The following is a 21,498-nucleotide window of genomic DNA, read 5'->3' on the forward strand; positions in this document are numbered from 1 at the left end:
AAAACAATTACTAAAAACACCTTCCTCGTGATTAGGGCCCCAAGTAACTATTAAGATTTTTTTGGTTTTGAAATATCTATAAACAACATCAATGTCCTCCTAAATAAGGGATAATATTATAAACATCTTATTAGAATGCTTACAAATGTAAGTGAGCAACAAAAGGGGTACATCATTCATCTATGATTTCAAAAATCAAGGGAAACTTATAATTATAATTTTTTTTTTATTAATATATTAAGGTGGAATCTTCGGGAAATTTTAGGATTTATTTTTTAAAAATAAGGTCTTATGAAAAAATTGGTACAATTTTAATAGAAATATTTCCTTATAAATATACATTTTTAATTTTTTAAAATTATCAATTATGTAAAGGTTTTTCAATTTTATGTTTTTTTATTTGCTATATGTATTATTTATGAGAGATACCATAAATAACAAATTTTTTATTTTTTTTTATTTTAGTGCATTACAAATTCATAGAATCTATGAGTTAAAAATAATCCTACAAATTATAGGACCATCACTTTAAAATAAATTTTAAAAAATTTCAACAACTACCACAATTTTTTAGGAAAGCCTTAGAAAATTGAATAAAATAACAAAAATAACTATAAACCATATTCTAACATACTTATAAAATAATATAAAATAAATGAAACTTTTTATATTTTAATATAATTTTTTATCAACATGATAAAATAACAAAAATAGCTATAAACTAGATTCTAACATAGTTAAAAAATAATAAAAAATAAATCAAACTTTTTATATTTTAATATAATTTTTAAGAAATATGCATTCAAAAATGGTCACAAATTAACTCAACTATCTTTGTCTTTTTCAAGTGTAAATACCTTGTTAAAAAACAACTAATAATACACAGAATATTAAAAAAATAGATAGAAAAATTCATTTCTTTTTTGAAATATTCATAAACAAGATTTCATGAATTAGGGAACACTATATTATAAACCTCCTATTATAATGTCATGAAGTTAAGAAAGGAGACATTTCTTTTAATTTTAATTGGATTTTTTTGTCAAGAAATAGACTAAAAAAATAGAGGTTAAATACTTTTTTACTTCTTGTTATTAATCATATAACATTTTCCAAATTCTATTAATTATTTTTTATTTTTCATATTTATTTGTCAACTTTTAAATAGTGCACTACAAAATTCATGAAATAATCAACTTGAAATTTTAAAAATAATGTGAACACTATGGAATTCATAAAATCGACTTTAAACTTATACTTTTAAACTTGAGCCCTACGAATTTCATAAAACCAACTTTAAACTTAAGCCCTTAAATCTAAACATTACGAAATTCATAAAACCAACTTAAAACTTAACCTTTGAAATCGGGACACTACAAATTCATAAAACCAACTTGAAACTTAACCTTTGAAATCTGAACTACGAAATTCATAAAACCAACTTAAAACTTAACCTTTGTAATCCGAACACTTGAAAATTCATAAAACCAACCTAAATCTTAAGCTTTAAAATCCCAATACTACAAAATTCATAAAACCAACTTAAATTTTTAGAAAAACTTTAAAATACTCTAAACCGGATCCAATCCCTGGTAAAACCCAACGGATTGATTGTCTTTTAGATCATCTTTTCATCACCTCTAAGTACCTAGGAAGCATCTAGAAAGAGAAAGGTTACCTATAGAACCCTAAAATCCCTCAGATTTCTCTCATAAAACCCACACAGTTCGTGGTGGCCCAGTCTAAACACAGATTTCTTTACAGAATTCACTGTGGCAATGGCTACACTGCGGACTCGCGCCTTTCAGAAGCTCTGCAATTTATCTTCTTTGAGGAGATCAGCCGTACAAGCCGCAGGAGAGCCGGCTCTCTCATCTTCAAACAACATTAATAATCCACTGAGAGCCATTGGCAATCAGGTGATGCATGCACCCCCAGCTTATAATTGTTGCTCAATCCGGTCTCGAATCACCTTCCCAATTCCCGATCCAAAGGAATCGCATGCTAAGGAAAATGAACCAGGAAGGAGAAAGAGGCCTCCTGCAGACTTAAGTGTGCTGTTCCCGGGGCGCGACAATGAGCATTGGCTTGTTGTAATGGAGCCTCCCAAGGAGTTTCGCCAAGCTCCCAAGGATGGACAGATAAAGCGTTATATTAAATGTCTGTCTACTGTGTTGGGAAGGTATGCGCCATGCATTCTCATCTCTGATCTCTTTTGAAGTACCCGCATCTGTTACCTACTATTTAGCCTTAATTTTGCTTATGCTTACTGAATTATTTTAATGCGTACAGTGAAGAGGAAGCCATAAAGGCTATGTATAGTATATCCGTGGATCGATTTTATGGATTTGGATGTCAAGTTTCTGAGGATGTAGCAAAAAAACTTAGAGGTATTGTTTGTTGTATTCCATATGTGGGATTTTTTATGGTTTTCTTTTTTCTGCTACATACGTAGATATTATAAGATGTGTATGCAGAATAAGATAAAAATGCAAGAAACATTGACACATATAATGCCATTATATTCATTATAGAGCATTGGTCTTGTTGCATTTTTTAACTGCTTTAAGGGACTGCTGTGTATTGGATTCCAAGCAAACCGCCTGCTTGAAAAGTACCGTTTAGTTAACGTCTGTTGTGACCTAATTTTTTTAAGCAAGGAGACCATTTGTTTTTTCTAAGGTGCAAATTTACGAACAAGAACTGGTATGAGAAACCTTGAAAGCTTCTCACTTGGGAGGATGGTACTCTTTTTTCAAGTAAGTAGCCGAAAAAAATGAAGCAAGAAAGAAAAATAAGAAAATCTAAGGCACTGTATCTAAAAAAATTCAAGTACTTGTGAACGAAAATTCTGGGGAAAAAGACTAAGAATACATTATATTATTTAGGTCTATATATGTGCAACGTGGTTGTCAGATTTATTTGGCATAAATTTTGAAAAAACTGATTCGCTTTGAGATCACTGCAATTTTTTTGATGCAGCGGTGTTTATACGGTTTAATATGATATGTGATGATTTATTTTGATTTCAACTGCTTACTTTAGAGTTGATCTCATCAAATGATATCACTTAACAGTTTTTGTTTATCTATTTTTAGACATACAAAATAAAAAATTTCAGACAGACAGTTTTTGGGCTTTCTTTATTCATTAAAACTTCAAAAAAAGAAAGTTATTTTCCAAGCATGAAAGCATCTCTGAACCAGGATGCTGAGAACCAACATGGCAAATTGATGTAAAGGACATTTATGGGAAGTGAGTCTTTCATGCTAAACAGCCAGATCCTAAATGGAGCAAGTGAAAAACAAAGCAACAGAAAGCAGATCCTATGCACTGTCATATTCCAAAGCTCTTTGAATAGTACTTATTCTGCTAACCATCTCTGTCAGCACAATCCAAGCCAGCATTAGGAATGATGTATTTCATGGTCTGCAATGCTCTCTGTTCTCTCCCCATCCAGATGAGGAGGAGCCAATTTAATGTTAGGTATGAGACAACCTTACCATCCATCATGAGTTTTGGCACGGTATTTTAGCTCCAACCAATGCCATGAATGCCATGAATCTGAATTACAACTCCCTAAAGATAGCCATAGAGAGAAATCATAATACTGTAAACCTGCAACTGGGAGAAGGTTTACAGTTTAGAATTCAGAAAACTCTAGGGTAAGCAAAGGGTCACCTCCAAACTCACGAACAACATACAACTCTGCAATACCTTCACTGCAGCTTAGTCTGTTTCAAAATAAAACAAAATTGTAACAAACATTTGCGTGACTCCTGTGGACCTCTATGTAGTTGGAATCTATCACCTGCTTCATAAAATTCTCCATGATACTTTCGACAGCTAAAAATAATGCCAACTACGATCTGCGGAAGGCTCCCTAGAAGAATTTTCTACTCTTATATGTAGAGATGGAACTTTGGCTCTATAGCTGAGAATAGATGGATAAAAGGTCCAAGGTGGCACAGAGATGGGGGGTACTTGGAGACTCTGGAGACTGGTACTGGCACTGGTATAGTTATTTTTTCAAAATAGGAGACAGGTTTTGTCTCTTTTGGAGTACAATAATATCCATAATTAATTTTAAATTGAAATCTGATAAAAAATTCTGAGTTGGATTGAAAGTACTGTAATGCAAATAAATATCAAGATTTATGCCCTAGTTGTAAAAGTTTCTGTTTTTATATTTGTGCCCTACTTTGCAGAAATTGTTGTCTTGATTTTTATTATCCTATTTGGGCCTATTACACATAGGCACATGTTTCATCTATGTCTATTGGTCTGGAAAACACTTCGGGTTGTCAAAGATTGTTGTGAAGGCGTCTGATGCACTTCATCAATAATTTGGACGACCCTTTTAAAGAATTTGCTAGTATATTCTTGCACATGTCGTCTGTCTTTCTGTGTCAAAAATTTCTATTTCATATGTTCACTCTCTCAATGACATATAGGAATAGATTAATTTTTAATCCATTTTTTAATTGACCACTTGAACTAATTGGAGCTTGTTTTCTTAAAGCCATAAAGAATACAATTGACTTTCAGACCAGTTTTAAACATGCTTTGTCATCCTTAATCTGGCAGAAAAAATCCTTTACTGCAGAGTAAGAGAGCATACGCTAAAACATACCTCTAGTTGTGCCAAATAATGGTCTAGCTTCTTTGTATCTATTGTCCTTCGAATTTGGAATATCAATCCTAGCCTCAGGTTTGAAAATAAGTATTCTTGGTAATCCTGGTCACCATGTGGGCACAATTTTAACTTTCATCAGATTGGGCTTTGCACCTATGCTTTCTAAAGAGCGTACCTCCTTTATGAAGGCTCCATTATTCAAGACATTGTGCAACATCAACCTTAGCTTGAGAAACTTGGCATCCACATGAAGAAGTTTTCATACTTTGCCAACTGTGGTTGCAATGTATCTTAACAATGGCAACACATCTCTCTTGCTCTTATTGTGGGCACGAACCTGCAAAATCACTTGCAACAATTTAAGCAAGACTCACTGATAGGCTTTCTCTCCAAGGTGTGCTTACACAATTGCTATCTAGGCTATACTAGACCTAGTCTTCTCTAGACCTTAAGCTCACTTCTAGGGCCTTACAAGTCTTGGCAAACCTGGCCTAAGACTTCCCTAACTCAACTCCATGAGTGAGTTCCTTTGTGCTTCACCTTGAGGGATGACTATCATTAGGATGCTTCAAACCTTCACTTTTCGTTGGATGTCTCCAAGGACAACTTCACCAGTGCTGCAGGGGGTGTATCCATCACTAAACCATTCACTTGACTTCCAAGTAACTCCATTTGAATAGGGGATCTAGAGTTTTCCTATTGAGTTTAAGATTTTCTTTGGTTTTGGCCTAATAGGCCTAATTAGCCAATTAGTCTTAGTCAGTGGGTTTTTTCCAATTCTTTCTCGAAACTTCCAAATAACCTCAGAAACAAACTTGATATTCAGATACCCTTTTCAGAAACCTTGAAGATATTTGTGGTCTTAAGATTCCTAGGTCATCCGTACAGTGGATTCCTAAAATGTAGGGTTATAAATGGATTGGCCAGTGCCTCATCTCACTCCTAGGTGTCTGTAGGACTGTTAGGCTTCCAAAACCATACTTGGTTTCATGCCCTATCTCTTTCCCCCGCACATGCACATCAATTTTGCACTGTCATGTACCTAGCCGGGCTCACTGATCCTCGCCTAGGGCATGATGCTAAAAATAGTTAACTTGCCTTCCAAAGCTCCTCCTTTCACACAAACAACCTCCAATGGCTTCCCTAACATATTCCTCTGAGCCATGATGATTTGCATGCTGGAGAACTATGTGAAAGCCATGAAAACAAGAACTGTCTACTTCCGCCCCAGCAACTAGACTAATTAGAAAACAATTTTTAAACCTACTCTAATGAACTCAAATCTACTTAAGTCCTAAACAGAAAATGTTCCAAATCCCACACTAACTCGCACAAATCAATCCATAAAAACACATTTTCACTCAATGCAAAATGACTGTCACTCCAAAACAGGATCCTGAGCTCTATTCGACTTTCAAAATTCCACTACATCACACTCTACCTCAGGAAAAGGGATCCTAGAAGTTTAAATATGCCCTACCCTTGATTTTAGGTCTTTATGGCAACTACCCATAATGATGCCTCGAAAAGAATCCAGTCTTTCAATTTGTCATCATGCAATTTTAAAAAGTTGTGAAATGTTGTCAAGCAACATTGTGACAACTTTTACATCTTTTTGCTAAATTCATGCTAAGGGTCTCTATCCGACCTAGAATGATGTAGAAATATCCTAGGAACTATTTTAGGCATATTTCTACCCTTTCCCAAGCGTTAAAGGCTTTAAGACCTACTTTTCCCACCTTAGGCCTAATCTAGCACTAACAACTATTAAAGCAATAAACAGCTAGGTTGGATTGATCTTAGTCTAATCCACCTAGGAACACACAAGCAAGATCTTCTAAGGTCAAAAACGACATCACTGACTGGGCTAAGGTCAGCACAAGCCAAAATTGTAACAAGTTTGAGGAATAAGCCTAGGTGCTTCTGCACCACTCACTTTGAAATCACTTGATTGGTAAACTAAAATTGTTATTTGATGCAGTCATAAACTAGGTACCTTCAGATATTGCCAAATTTGGCAGCCCAACAGAAAAAGCTTTATGACAACAGAAAGAAAATACTCAGAAAATTACAAAGGACTCATAATCACCTGAAAATGGTCTAGCAAACTAAGAGCCCCTAATCTTGATTAATTTACGCTAGACTCAATCTAATTATGCTCTCATCGAATTGCATAATTAATCAGTCATCGAATCAAAGAACAAAATATCAAATCCTAAGTCCTAAAGGCTATTTACTAATGATTAACTACGTTGCTATATCAAAAGTCATCACACCTTTTAATAAAGTGAACTATTTAAATGTGCACACAATTATGAAAAAGGAATAAAAGAAAAGAAGGAAAAAAGGTGAAAATCATTAGAAAAGACAAAAGAAACCTTTTTGACCTATAAAGTGCACTCACTTGGATCATCATCTTGCATTGTAGATGATGGACCCCTTGACCTAGGGTAGGCCTCTTTTTTATAGACAAAAGAAACCTTTTTGAGCTACTTATTTTCTCTGAGAATCTATAAAAGAGAGGTTTACCCTAGCTTAAGGGATCCATCATCTTGCATTCTCGTTTTATAATGTTGTTTTGCATCTATTTCTTTGGTAGATGTCATTCATTGCTTTAGCTTAATATCATAACTCATATGTATCTACTTTCACGGGTTGTAATCAATTTGCTTATCATTCGTAGATTAAATTCATTCAACAACCAAGATCATGTGTAGTGTATAGTATACAATCAATTCATCCAAGCTCTTTGAATTTTCCATCTTAGAGTGACTAATAATGGTCTTGCATATCTAATCTGAGAATAAAACTCATTAGATCATTATTCTCTTCAACTAGGAAGCAATATTTCTGTTTATTTTGGGTTTTAGTGTATTTGCTTTGTTTCATTATGTGCTACTAACTCCCACTAGAAGTAATGATTTATTGAAGTGTAGGTGTTTAATACTGTAGCACATATTCACACACACAGGACTTAGGCTAACAGCCTTGAAATTATATCTAAACAGTGTACACGTGTGTAGATTTCTTATATTTATGAACACCTGTCAATGTTAATGACATAACTAACATGCCTCTATAGGCTAGTTATACCTTCATTGATCTTTACCGAATCCAGACTTCATTTTTCACTCATTTGTCTTATGACTAAAACACTTTACAACAATTCTCTAAAACAGAGCTGATAGGTAGACTATGAAGTTCTAGGTTATCTCAAAATGTCATGGGCTGAACAGCCTCAATAGCCCTAGCTAACAACCTATAACATCAGATCTGAACTATGATCAGTTCATCTCAGGAATTACCAAGTCTATTAAGAACTAAACTAGCAGACCTTCAAATATATCTTTTAAAAAAACATTTTACCATCTTCCCCTCACGAGCTGTGCTCATTGCCTTTTATTTTTTGTTCTGAAGTGCTGTATGAATATTCCACGCCCAAGATTTCATAATTTCCTTAACTGTCATATTGCTGACCTGTTTTGGCTGATGGAATGTTAATGTCCCAAAATAAAATGTTAATTATTTTTCTGTTATTCACTGTCTGCCAGATCCTTAAAGTGGCTGGATGCTGCTGGGGGTCAGCTAAAAGTAGGATATTCTTTTGAAAACTGCTGCTGATAAAGGAACTTTAACTGCCAGAAAATGAACTAGTGGCTGCTAACACCAAGCAAGTATGGACATCAAAGCTTGTTCCTGAATCTACAGTACAAGTGTCAGTCAAGCCGTGTTCAACTTGCAATTGAGTCATTGATCAATACTAGATATGTTCCTGAATAGTTGTATGCATTTAAATTCTGTTTAAATCCCTAAAAATGACCAAAAACAGAAAAAATTGTTGCAAAAACCCCCCAAACTCTAGACATACACAAAATTACCAAGTTACCTACAAATTGGACTGAGTCCGAGTCTGAATAAAAGTCGGTGCAGAATTGAAGGGGAAACAGTTTGTAATATTGTCCCTTTGTTTTCTTTCTGACCTCAAGAAAACTCTAAATAGAGGAGTGGAAGGAGCAATAGTGGTCATCAATTGAAATCAACAGGGCCTTAATCACCCTGAATTGCCAGGGGTCATGCGAGATTGTGTTGAAGCAGCTGATGAATCTTTTCTAAATCACGTGTTTGATAGGACTTGAACTTTTAGCTTGTCCCATCCCATGAATTTTAATTCAAACAAGTTTATAATTAATATTATGCACTAATTTTAAGATTATTACTATTATACACTATTAGAGATGGCACTTTGAGGGGGAAGGAGTGAATCCTACAGTTTATAATTAAAAAAATGAAGTAGTTTTAAAATTAAAATTATTATTTGCTGCTGTTTGTTAATAGCAAGTGTAGCTGAAGTAAATAGAAATCATAGGATCATGATGATTCAAATCATAGAATGTATGTAAGATGAAGATCCATAAGACATCAAATCACAAATGTATGTAAGAATCTAAGATGAAGATCCATGAAACATATGTCTATCAGTATCTGTAAACAAAATGAAAAAAAAAAGGCTCTAGTTCAAGCCTCATCATCATCCTCAAGCTCGGCCGCAGCCTTTGAGTATCTTGTTTGCTTTCTAGAAAGGCGTCTAAGGTAGGTCCTACAGGACCGTTGAGCCATAGTCCTCTCATGTAAGAGTGGCTCATGAACAACATCACTAGGGCTGTGTTTGTGCGTTTGCATGTGCATTTGTGTGTGCATCTACCAGTGCCTAAATGTGCTTTAGCTGCTTCCTCTGCCATGGCCATAGCCTCAACCTCTCTATATATTTGGTCAACCCACGCATGGTCTTCCTCAGTGAAGATTGGATCCACAACCTTAGTGAGCCACTTTGATTTTGGATCAATCTCCTCCAGAATGATTGGAGAGGAGTCAGCGCCCAAAATTTGTCGGATCTTAAGAGGTTGTAATGAAAAAAAAAAGATCATTTAACCTCTACATAGACAACCTATTTCTTCTCTTCGAGTGAATATGCTCGAACGTGGACCAATTGCACTCACATCCAGAAGCACTGCTTGGCTGACTCAGAATACGAATGACAATTTTTTAAAGTTTTGGGGTTGTGGGCCCAAACATTTGCCACCATCTATTTGAAATAAGGAAAATGAGAACAATTAGTCTCATTTATAACTTTAAAATTACAAAATCAAAAATTAAAATGCACAACTTATAAGCCATAAACTTAAGGTTCAAGAATATATTATTTTTTACTTGGCTATATTGTTGTCCGAGCATCTATGGCCATCCTGCCAGAGAAAATTAGCCCTTATTTATTATTGAATTTGTCTAGCTCAATGGTTGTAGCTGTGCTATCCTCATTATTATTCAATCTCTGGATCACTATATATAGGCCGGTGAGAACCTCCTCATTTGCATTGAAGTTAGGGCGTAAACGAAGTGTCGGATTCAGACAATAAGCTGTTGCATGGATGGGTTGGTGGAGATGATTAAGCCATCTCCTATCAATGATCTCCCAAATAGGGGCATACTTCTCCTGCACAATTGCATATTGGGCTCTAATAGTCTCCTTGGCCCTACCCATGCCCTCATATATGTAGCCCATAGAGGGCTTCTCCCCATCAACAATTCATAGGAGAGATACGAGGGGCTTAGTGACTTGCATATAATGTAAAAAAAACATTTGAGTCAAAATTTGAATATAAAACCACTGAATTTGTCTAGCTCAATGGTTGTAGCTGTGCTATCCTCATTATTATTCAATCTTTGGATCACTATATATAGGCCGGTGAGAACCTCCTCAGTCGCCTTGAAGTTAGGGCATAAACGAAATGTTGGATTCAAACAATAAGCTGCTGCATGGATGGGTTGGTGGAGATGATTAAGCCATCTCTTATCAATGATCTCCCAAATAGGGGCATACTTCTCCTGCACTATTGCATATTGGGCTCTAATGGTCTCCTTGGCCCTATCCATGCCCTCATATATGTAGCCCATAGAGGGCTTCTCCCCATCAACAATTCATAGGAGAGATACAAGGGGCTTAGTGACCTGCATATAATGTAAAAAAACCATTTGAGTCAAAACTTGAATATAAAAATAAGAGTAAAACTAAATCATTAAACAATTAAATAATAAATAGTGAATAGTAAATAGTAAATGTTAAATTGTAAGAAATTTACGTAAAGGATTTCTTTAGCAAGTTTCTAAAAACCATCCTCATCAAAGATGCAATTCACCACATCTACCCCTGCAGTGGTTGTAGCATAGGAGGATGTAATCCACTCCCGCCCAACAAATATGCTCCACAATTCTACCTTTGATGTTGACAAGGATTATAGTGATGAAATTCGAGGCAAACCCCATGATGCCTTGACGAGCTAACTCCTTGTCTCTTATGTAGTCCCTCATTGTGTTAAGGGCAATTGAATGATTGTAGATAAACTTACACATGGTTTGACCCACTTAAGCTTGCCAATTTTTTCCAACATGAGGTCAAGGCAATGTGCTGCACAAGGAGACTAAAATATGGTGGGGTGCCTCTCCATCAAAAGTTTACCTACAACAATTTTAAATTAATTAAAAATTCAAACATGTTAGGAAACTTAGAATTAGAAAAAGTTCAAAATTCAAATAAATTTATTTTCAAAACTTGAAAAGTTATAAGTTTACTTGCAGCAACATAACTTGCTGCATTATTCGTAACCACTTGCACCACATTTTGTTCCCCCACCTTTGCTTTGACTTCCTCAATAACCTCACATAAGTATGTGGCATTTTTTATACGAGCGGAAGCATCAAGGGATTTGAGGAACATGGTGTGTATGTTGCAAAACAATTATTTATCATGGATCATCAACAAATTAGCAATCAACAAATCAAAATTTGAATTACTCTATCACGATTCACAATTCACAATGTATGCAGGAAAGTAGAATGATCAATCACCTCCATAGGAAACAAGAAAATTGAGGAGTGTTCTATTCCTCCTATCCATCCAACCATCAGTCATGATGGTGCAACCTTTTACGATCCACTCCTTTTGGTGGTCCTCAAGCTCAACTTTCATATCCTTGATCATTTCATCTAAGAGGTATCCATTCAACTCAGCCTCAGTTGGGGCTTTAAACTGCGGACCACAAGTAGCAACCGCATCTATCATGTTTTCCCAATAAGGAGCCCCGTTACAAATAGATTATGATTAGAAATTTAGATGACAAATTATTATGTAAGCATGTAAAGTGAATGTATGACTAATCAATGAATTATAAAACAAGTAGATATAATTAAAATTTTACTTTAACCTTGAAGAAAACAAATAAAACAAGATGAATTATTTGGCTGCAATAAATGAAATGTTGTAAAAGTAACAAAATTTGCAAATTTCTTTTCTAACAGCATCATGAATCTCCTTGTTCTAACCCATGCTCTCAAGTGTGGGTTGTGAGCTAGGAGTAGTGCGGGGCACATGTAACTATCCAATGTGTTCTTCCACAATTTAGGCTAGCACAAGCACTAGAACTAGGACGAGAAGAAGGCCTGGAAGAACCCTCTCCATCACAATTTATGGCTGCAGACGTTGATGCAGCTATAAGACCATGGTAGCCAATAGCCCTTAACCCTTCAAGTTGCTTTTTCTTATTTAATTTCTCTTGTTCATATTTTTCTAATGCCACTAAGCAAGTGCGTTATGCCTCAACAGTTTGTTTAGTGCAAATTGTAATATCATGTCTAGGTATAGCAACAATGTGGTATTTGAATCTATAAATGCCACCAGAATTTATATCTTTACAAAACATACATTTTGTTTGAAATTTTGATCTTCCAAGAAAGTCTTTGGTATATTTCCAACATTTATCTTTTTTACCCATTGTGAAAAATAAAAGTTAAGGCTGCTGCAATAAGAAAATTCAAGTAAAACCTCAAAGTTTCAAACTAATAAACAAAGCAACAAAGCCTACTCTGCAATTTAGTAAAACTAGAAAACATTCAAAATTTGCAAATGAAAACAAAAAAAATTTAACAAAAAATGAATAATACACTAACATGCAAAAAAAAAAATCAATAATTACCTCTTGCAAATGAGTTGAGGAGAGTTTGCTACTGACTCTTTAATGCTCCCAATGCAATCTTATGGCCTCCCCAAATGGACTTTTGATCTCTTTGGTGCTCTTCCTTCTTGCTGGTTAGAAAATTGTGGTTTTTCTTTTCTCTTCTTCTTTCTCACTTTTCCTCTCTTCTGATCATGCTAAAGAATTAGAAGGCCCTTCAGGGTTAAAACAAAGAGGAAAGACACAAATTTTTATTAAAAAATCGTGTGTTTTTATTAAAAAACGACTTCACTTTTTGGTTACCTGCACAACCGATTCATGTGACTCGTGACAAAAAATCGGTGATATGATTCACTGGCTCCAAAAAAATTGTGAGGCTTGAACTGAATCACTAAACCATCGATTTTAGGGCAATTTTCATTACAATGGTTAATATTTACATAATAAATTGAAAATAATATAAATTTTCTAATATATATATATATATATATATATATATATATATATATATATATATATATATATATATATATATATATATATATATATATATACATATACATGCATGTATGTATGTTCAATTTTTAATATATAATTAATATTATCAATTTTCAACATATATATGATTTTGAACTAATAATTAGTATATTTTATTTATTTTTGGTTGGTAATTTTTTTGACTGGAGCTATAAACTAGTGAGCTCAAAATGAGGGACCTCATCCCCGAAAGCATGCTAAGGCATTAGCACCTTTTTGATTTGTCTCTTGCTAGTAGCTAGTATATTTCTCCTATGCTTGTCTACTTTGTAACTTTCCCTATGTTGGCCACATCATCTCTCCATGCTCTGTGTGCCATATTATTGCTCCTACCCACCCGATTGCTCTTATCCATTGAACACATTGTCACTCATTTTTCATCCATCTTATTTCTTTGTGCTCTTTTTATATCCTTGACTTTTTTTGCTACCATGGCTTGTCACGGGAGTGGGGTCGACCATCTTCGCACGAGTGATGGATAGTCCCTACTCCCATGAACAACAATGTCCAACACAACAACCATGTATGCGCATACATATCTGACTCATCCATGGAAGGCATTCCTTTGTTATCAACAATGTCCTGTGAGTTTTGAACCCACGACCTCTGTGCAAGCATGGTTTGCAACATCTGTTGCACTGCGAGGTGAACACCAAAATATTTTTATTTTAAATATTTTTCTCCACCTAAAATAGTAGTTGCAAGCTAGGATTTTTATCTAATCGGTGATAATACATTTTTATTAATTATATAAAATAAGTTCACACAAAAATTGTAAAATAGAGGGATCTTCATGTACAAACTATGAAAAAATACCAGAGAACTATACTACAGATGCCCTTTGATTAACAAAATTGGGCATACACAATAACATACACTATGCTCACATTAGCAAAAACTATGTCCGTACTACAACCTAGTATCACATTTTTTCGTAACCTTACCCTTGGAGCAAGAAGAATTGGTTCTTTGGGTATGAACACCCCGCTTTTGGCATATAGCTTACCTTCATGGTCTCCCCAATCTCATGTTTCTTTTGTTTCTTCTTTGTGCATATATCTTGCCTTCGTGGTCTACCCAATCTCATGTTCCTTTTGTTTCTTCTTCGTTCCAACTACAATAGATGATCTTTTGAAAGCTCTAATCCACCCTTTGCCTTGTCCTTTCTCACTTGTTGGACATTGCACTCCAAACAAGGAATGTTTTGAAGCTCTTTAGAGTGCCTTTTGCTCCCACCAATTCCCATCCTTTGCTCTGAAACAAAACCTAGGTTTTTCCATAGAAAGCATGGGGATCATGCTTCTCGTCCACTTTGGTTTCACACACAAACACATTGCCTAGAGCACCTCATCTTTGGTTCCTAATTCTAGTGCCCATGCAAACACTGTCGAAGCAACATCGATGTTTGACCAGTAATGATGGTCTATCTGGATGAACTACACCCCAAACACCAAGTCCATGATTTGTCAAAACTGAGGGTTGTCAATATGAAAAATCCACACCATCCTCTTCTTGGTATCCTCCCCCAAGAATGGTCGTTGCTCTTTGACCATCCAAAGAGAAAAAATTGGCCTCCATCTCTTTGTGCTGAAATTGTACTCAAGCTATGCAAAACACCTAGATAGAATTTATTGCCACTAAAAGTTTACATTTGTCTCCCCACTACCTTTGCACTAGCCGTTTGGTAGCTTAATCTAGGCTCTTCTATTTGACAAGTTCCAAGGTACTCAAAGTCTTCATCACGTTGTCCTTGGAGCGTGTGGAATTAATTTCAAGTTACTTCATGCAATGATAGTGCTGCTTATACAATCCCCTTTCTTTAATCATTGATAATACTTCCTCCTCTTGATTAGTATATTCAGTAATAAGTAATAAAATTGTTAAGCCTTCTTGTTAATTAAGTTCCCAAAGGCCAAGGCAATATTTTAAGTGGTATTCAAAATGCCCTTTCCTCTTCTCAGCCAAAGTCTGTATGTACCATCTCAGATGCTTTCTTGACATGGCATGTAGAATGAAATCAGTAGTTGCCTTCAATTAGGTTTTAAAAAAGAAAGAAAGCAAAAATCTGATTTCTTGATTGCTGAGGTGGTGATGAAGAAATTGCGTGAGAGGAAGAAGGCATTCTCGATCTTATTATTATTTTTCTATGCTCTGCAAGTCAGAAACATCATACCAATTCTCAGGACAAAACCCCTGGATAACGGAATACTTCTGGATGGAACCCCAGAAGATTCACTGTGTAAAATCCTTCAGCATGCAGCCCAGTTCCAGCAATCAAAGGTCTGATTGGTGATTCTGGTTTCTCAACTGCAGCTAGCCGAACATGTAGGTTTACAGACACTGCGATCTGTCAAGAGGTTTCAACTTTAATATTACTGCCGTATCTGAACTTTCTTTCTGTGATTCTTATTTCCAACGATCTGTCTATAATTAATGCAATCAGATTTCCACAATCCATGATTTATAATGTTGATTTTCTGGAATAGATTGTGTAGAGATTTTTCATCATTGTCTATAATTGTTTGGAATAGATATTCATTATTTCCTAAAGCAGCACTGCTCTGGTATGTTAGTTGTATTTCATTTTGATATAGCTGTTTCTATAAGAAATCCCCAATAACCAGCTGGGTGTTCAAATTAGAGAAATCATGAAATCGAAATTCTGCTGTAGTGTGCAATTTCAGATCAGAAGCTTTATAATGGTTTTGCAATTTGTTTTTGTTTGTTTTACACAAGTATCTGTAGCATAGAACATTTCACTAATTCAATATACTAATCAACTCACCGACTCCATTATCCTGTCATAAATGGTTAGTAGGAAAAGAGGGAAAACTAAGAAAAAGAATTTTAAAATTTTAACTTCTCCAAGTTCATTTAGAAAGATATAGGGCTGTCTCCAAGCTTTAACTAATGCTTTGTCTTCATGGTTCGGTCATCTTTCAGTATCTGATATTGCTTTGCAGCTATTGGACAAGGTCCACATCCTTCCCATCAATGTTCCAGAAGTTCTCTATCATTTTCAGAGTTACGCCTACTTTAGATATAACATCTGCTTTTTCATACCCTCCTTTTAAAGTCTTCAAAGGTTCCTAATATAGAATTGATCACTCTGATGTGCTTGTTCAGATACCACACCCTGACTCCCCTTTGATTATGGCATTGAAAACCATCAATGAATCTCCTTCCAAATTTATTTATGAATATTGAGGGATTTAGCAAACCTTGAATGCTGTGAGGGTAGCCTCAACTTCTGCCTCATTTTTAGTCCCTTCATCAAGCCCTTTTGCCCAATTACAAGAATGGCCTGATCAATCTCATACCAAAAACTCAGCTCCTGAGGGTTCCAGGTTGATCTTCAAAGCACAATCAAAGTTTATTTTTGTCTATCCTTTATCTGGAAGCTCCCAGCTCACCTTCATAACCCCCTGAGTATTTGAATTAACCCAATTTTACCCTTAAGCAGGCCAGTTGCAAGTTAGCTATTGCAAAAGCAGTGGCTGGCTAATCTTTTACTTCAACTAAACTAATGCCTTCTGTTAAGTTCAACTCCAGGACATGCCAATTGCTATTGTGGAATATAATGCATTGGGACTGTGAAATATAATTTGCTAAGGTTTTTTAAATATTGAACTACTACTTGTACAAAACTCCGTGCCTCGATCACAATGAAAGTCTTTGATCATTTCAAAATGGCTTCCTGTTTACTAAATTCTTTTCATTAGTTAGATCACTGTCTGATAAATTTTGATCTCTGTTAGTTCAAAGACTTGGCTAATACCTGATCTCAGACTTAGACAACTATTTGCTGACTGCCCTTATAAGAAGTCTGATAAATGTTGATCTCAATTACTTCATATAGACAGTCAATTTTTGATCTCGGGCTTAAGACAACTATTTGGCGAATGCCCTCTTAAAAAGTCTGATAAGTGTAGATCTCAGATACTTGATAGACCTAGCTAACGTTTGATCTCAGACAACTATTTGGTGACTACCCTCTTAATAGGTTTAAGTTCTAACTGAATATTTGCTTATGACATCAGCATTATGAATATAAATGGCCAAAGTCTATTTACTACAATTCATGGGTTAAACTCTATTTTGTTTGCTTTCTATTTCTGTTGGCTATGGAAATGCTCTTTAATTTAAAAAAATAGTTTTCTCTTTTTCTGCAAATCTTCACATTTTTAATTTTTTCTGAATTTCTGTTTTTTTTCCCTGATTTTTTCAAAAACTCTTATACCTTTGGTCTGCTGTTTTTTTGCCCAAATGATTATTGCTGTTATGCTTAAAACTATGGAGGAAGAAATAAAACGACTTTTTAGCGTCTTATGGTCATGATACATCGTAATAATGTATGTTTCTGTTTTAGAAGAAAATGTTAGGGATGCTTTTTTTTTCCTTTTTTTTTTGAGAAATGCATATCAGTAGCTTGCAACCTTTAAAGAATTGTTTAAGCAGCGAGTTATTTGAAACCTCTAACTTTATTATTCTAGTATTTTTTTTTGTTACGCATTCTAAGATATGGTAGTAAATACTGTATAATTTGTGAAAATGAAAATAACCATAAATTCATAATTCAGGGATTTGTCAAATGTCAATACAGAATGAAACTAATGCTGTTATTGTTCTACATCTAAAGCATCCAAGTCAAAATTTAGCTCAATTTCAATTGAACCATAATGAGTTACAATGATACTTCCACTAGCTATGTCATATGTACATGCTGCCTCATTTAAATAGATTTTTGGCAAGTTGTCCAACAATAAGGTGTAAGTCAGCAGACTCGAGATTTAGGTCCCAATTGCATTCCACCCTCTCACTGTAAGAAAGTTGTTTATGTGACAAGAGATTCAAGTTGCTCATGTGACAGGCAGTACCAATAACTGGTGGAAGTTGGTGAGTGGAGTCTTGAATGGGGTTGATCATGTGGGTACAAGGGGAAACACCCTAGTAGTGTTTGGGAGCTCAAGTTATTAAGGCCTTTGAAACCACAACAGTCTTCATGGCAGACACCTGTTTTTCAATTTTATCATTGAAGTGAAAAATCTGATACAGAGGCTTTTTATCACAGTATTTTGTTTAAAATTTTAAAATTTGTTTTTTTGTCTCTTTTTGGTGGCCGTTGGGTCTAGCTAGCATCGTAATTGGGCACCCTTTCTGGACGCTTGGTGAACCCATAAGAAAACTAGATCCATTTAGGTATGCAAGTGGGGTTGGACCTGGTAACACATGAAAATAACAATTCAGGTTTAAAAGCATGCAGCTCTTTGATATGGAGCGCTGCAATGTGATGTCTGAGTGGTGGAATGGATCAATTGTATCGAGGCCTTGCTAAGTGGCAATTTATGAGAATGAAAATCATCAAAATTGAGCACACTAAGGTTTTTGTAGTTGTGGATTGTTGCTTCAAGCCATGATGATCAACTGATCTGATAGAGATAAATATGACTGAAGCCTAGATAGATAGAAATGATGATTTGGGCTCAAGTGAAGCATGGGAGAGCTATCATTGACATGATTATGATATCCCCTCACTTTAGAGAATTTAGTGTTGATTGTAATTTAAATAGTAACATTATGACTAGACTTTCTCTAGTTGTAGTGGTCAATGGCATTAATTAATTAAGATATGGACATTATGCACTCAAGAGTTATCTATATGAAGGACCTTATGTACTTGGAGTTCTCTTTATGAAGACCTTATGTACTTAAAGTTATCTACATGAAGGGCCTTGTGCACTTAAGACTGTAGAGTTATCTGTACAAGGACCTTATGTACTTACTACTAAGAGTTATCTATGTGAAGTCAGAAGGACCTTATGTACTAAGAGTTATCTATGTGAAGGACCTTATGTACTTTGATTTATCTATGTGAAGGACCTTATGTAATCTTATGAAGGACCTTGTCCCTACTTGACTGGTTGAAAACATTTATATTAAATTTTTAAACATAGTTTTAGCCCAGAAATCTTTCCCATTATTATGCAGTATAGAAGTCTTGTCTTGCAAAATAAAATATGAGTATCTTTTTTAGCATGGGCAAAAAAGAGCATGTTTCACATATTGCATCAGGATGTTCTGTTGTTAGAGGGTTGTGTGCCTGTGGGATCGAACACTTCTTTTCCTCTAATGAAATCTTTGTAAACCAATGGGCAGTTTCCCTTCCTACTGTCATATACTGCAGTTTTGAAAGTTGGGCCAAAAATTCACCAATTATCTGCCACCCTCATTAGAAGGAATTGTCTTTTTTCCTCTTTTAGGAAAATATAAAAGGTTTTTTTTGCTTTCTTTAAGAATAGTCTGTAGGATTGAATGATTCTATAGAGACTCTCTGTGTCTTGACATGTTCTTTAGTAATAGTAACAGGCTCATCTTCTCGAAATATTTCCTTCACAGCTGTCGTTTTCTGCAAAGTGAAATTACTGAGAGTGTGAAATAATCTTGCATCAGTAGGTATGATTTTGGAGCAAGTAGTTTTGTGTAAATGTTTATCATCTTTTTGTCAGGTGCTCTGGCAGTATATTTAAAAAATTGTCACCCCTTTGAGGAAGATATTAGTTTTTCAGCTTTTCTTATCTATTCTATATTTCCTAAATAAGTACTAGAGAATCCTGAAATGGTCTTGTTGTAGTCTTTTCTGCTTCCTTAAATTGTTACTCTCTTCTTATTTCTTAGCATCATATTTTATAATTTTACTGAGGCAAAAGTTTTACACTTGTCCAAATTTCCCATTTTCTGTAGTTTATGTTTGACCATTTTCATTAATTTATTTATCTATAATTTAATTTTTAAAGCAAAATATATGAGCTTTTGACTACAGCTTGCTATTTCGGAGAAGTTAAAGGGAGTTGTGACCTTATTACTACCTGTATAGCAGCAGCTACACTCTGTCAGGGCATGATACATTACTAAGCAACATGCTTATTGATCAACAAATATCCGAAGTTAAAAAAATGGCCATGCTTTTTGGTATGGTGTGATAACTTATGGATCTGCTAAGAAGAAACATTTTCCTGTTGTGTTTATGGGCCTTATTTTGATTTTGGAGCTCCTGAAGAATCTATATCCATTTAAAACCAATGAAAACTGGATGATGTGAATATTAAAATTCTCAATTAGCAGAAGTAGCACTAATGAATCAGATATCTTTTTGCTATTGAATGTGAATCTTAAAGACACATTATTTACTGTTTTCTTTTGACAAATTTCGTAATTGGCTATTATTGATGATTTCATGGCATGTATCTGTTAATGAATAATCCTATTTGCAAAGGTTATTCATATTTTTGTCAGCATCATTAACATTGAATTTATATATTGCCTGTATTATGCAGATACACCTGGAGTCTGGTATGTATGGCAAGATTCATATGTTGATAAAGTTAATAAAGATTATGGAGGTTGGTGTAATGCATGTTTTATTTCTTTTGTTCTTGAAATAAGACAGGATTTATGAGTGTTTATGATGGCTTGGTCTTAATTAACCATTTTGTTCTCATTTAGGGGAATGGTTTATTGATGGAAAAGTAGTTCCGAGGCCTCCTGAGAGGGAGAAATTGATTAATGGTGATCCTGGCCCGTCATATCGAAACAAAAGGGATAGGGCATCTTCAGTGGTGGATCTTGTTCTCGATGAGGAGAGAGTTATGGTAAGAGATGCCAATGCCATTTAGATTGTTTTGGAGAGCATAAGTGGTAGGTCACAACTATTACCTTTTACTGACAACTATTGTTGATGCAGGAGGATTAAAACTCAGGTTGGCTAAATTTGAACACTCAATGGTGATGCCGTTTGCTGCTTGATGCACTTGAGCTTTAGGGAAGTGGTTTTCTAGGTCTTTGAAACACCTAGTGTAAGTTTGCTCATTATGTTGATATGCAGAAAATGTGGCACTTGTATATTCAATCTTGAAATGCAACTTATGCAACTTTTTGAAGATATTTGTTGCTCGTGGACTATATAAATATATGAACATTCTGTCTCGTGAAGATGCAACGCTTGAAGGTGTTGTTTCTGCTGGACTGTATTTTTATGAATATTCTTCTTGTTGGCTTTTAGTGTGAAAATACATAATTAATAGCTAAGCTTTTATATTTTAGTATTCAAGTTATACACAATTTTTCTTGCTTGTTTGCAATTTTATTTTAGTTACCTTCCCAAATGTTCTCCCAGATAGTACATAGCATAATAGATCGTTTTGGGGGATCTGCTATCTTGATACCTTCATTTCCCATTTTCAGATGCTCTTTTGTATGCTAGCTTTGTGTGAGTGATAAATGAGGCAATAAAATGGAGTTTTAATGCTTTGTGTGGATGGT

At 34.9% G+C, this 21,498-nt stretch overlaps 1 protein-coding gene across 1 annotated transcript; it reads left to right on the top strand.

Annotated features, from left to right (window-relative positions):
- The first annotated feature begins 1,744 nt into the window (after positions 1-1,744).
- On the top strand, positions 1,745-21,281 carry LOC149572612 (multiple organellar RNA editing factor 2, chloroplastic-like). The gene is made up of 5 exons (XM_089813733.1): positions 1,745-2,182; positions 2,293-2,390; positions 20,514-20,579; positions 20,683-20,828; positions 20,921-21,281. Exons 1-5 carry the CDS (start codon positions 1,779-1,781, stop codon positions 20,927-20,929), a joined length of 723 nt encoding a protein of 240 aa, XP_089669859.1. The 5' UTR covers positions 1,745-1,778; the 3' UTR covers positions 20,930-21,281.
- Positions 21,282-21,498: the final 217 nt, after the last annotated feature.

The sequence above is a fragment of the Cupressus sempervirens genome, chromosome 2 (assembly GCF_028749045.1).
Source record: "Cupressus sempervirens isolate cs-2001-9-10 chromosome 2, ASM2874904v1, whole genome shotgun sequence".
NCBI classification, from domain to species: domain Eukaryota; kingdom Viridiplantae; phylum Streptophyta; class Pinopsida; order Cupressales; family Cupressaceae; genus Cupressus; species Cupressus sempervirens.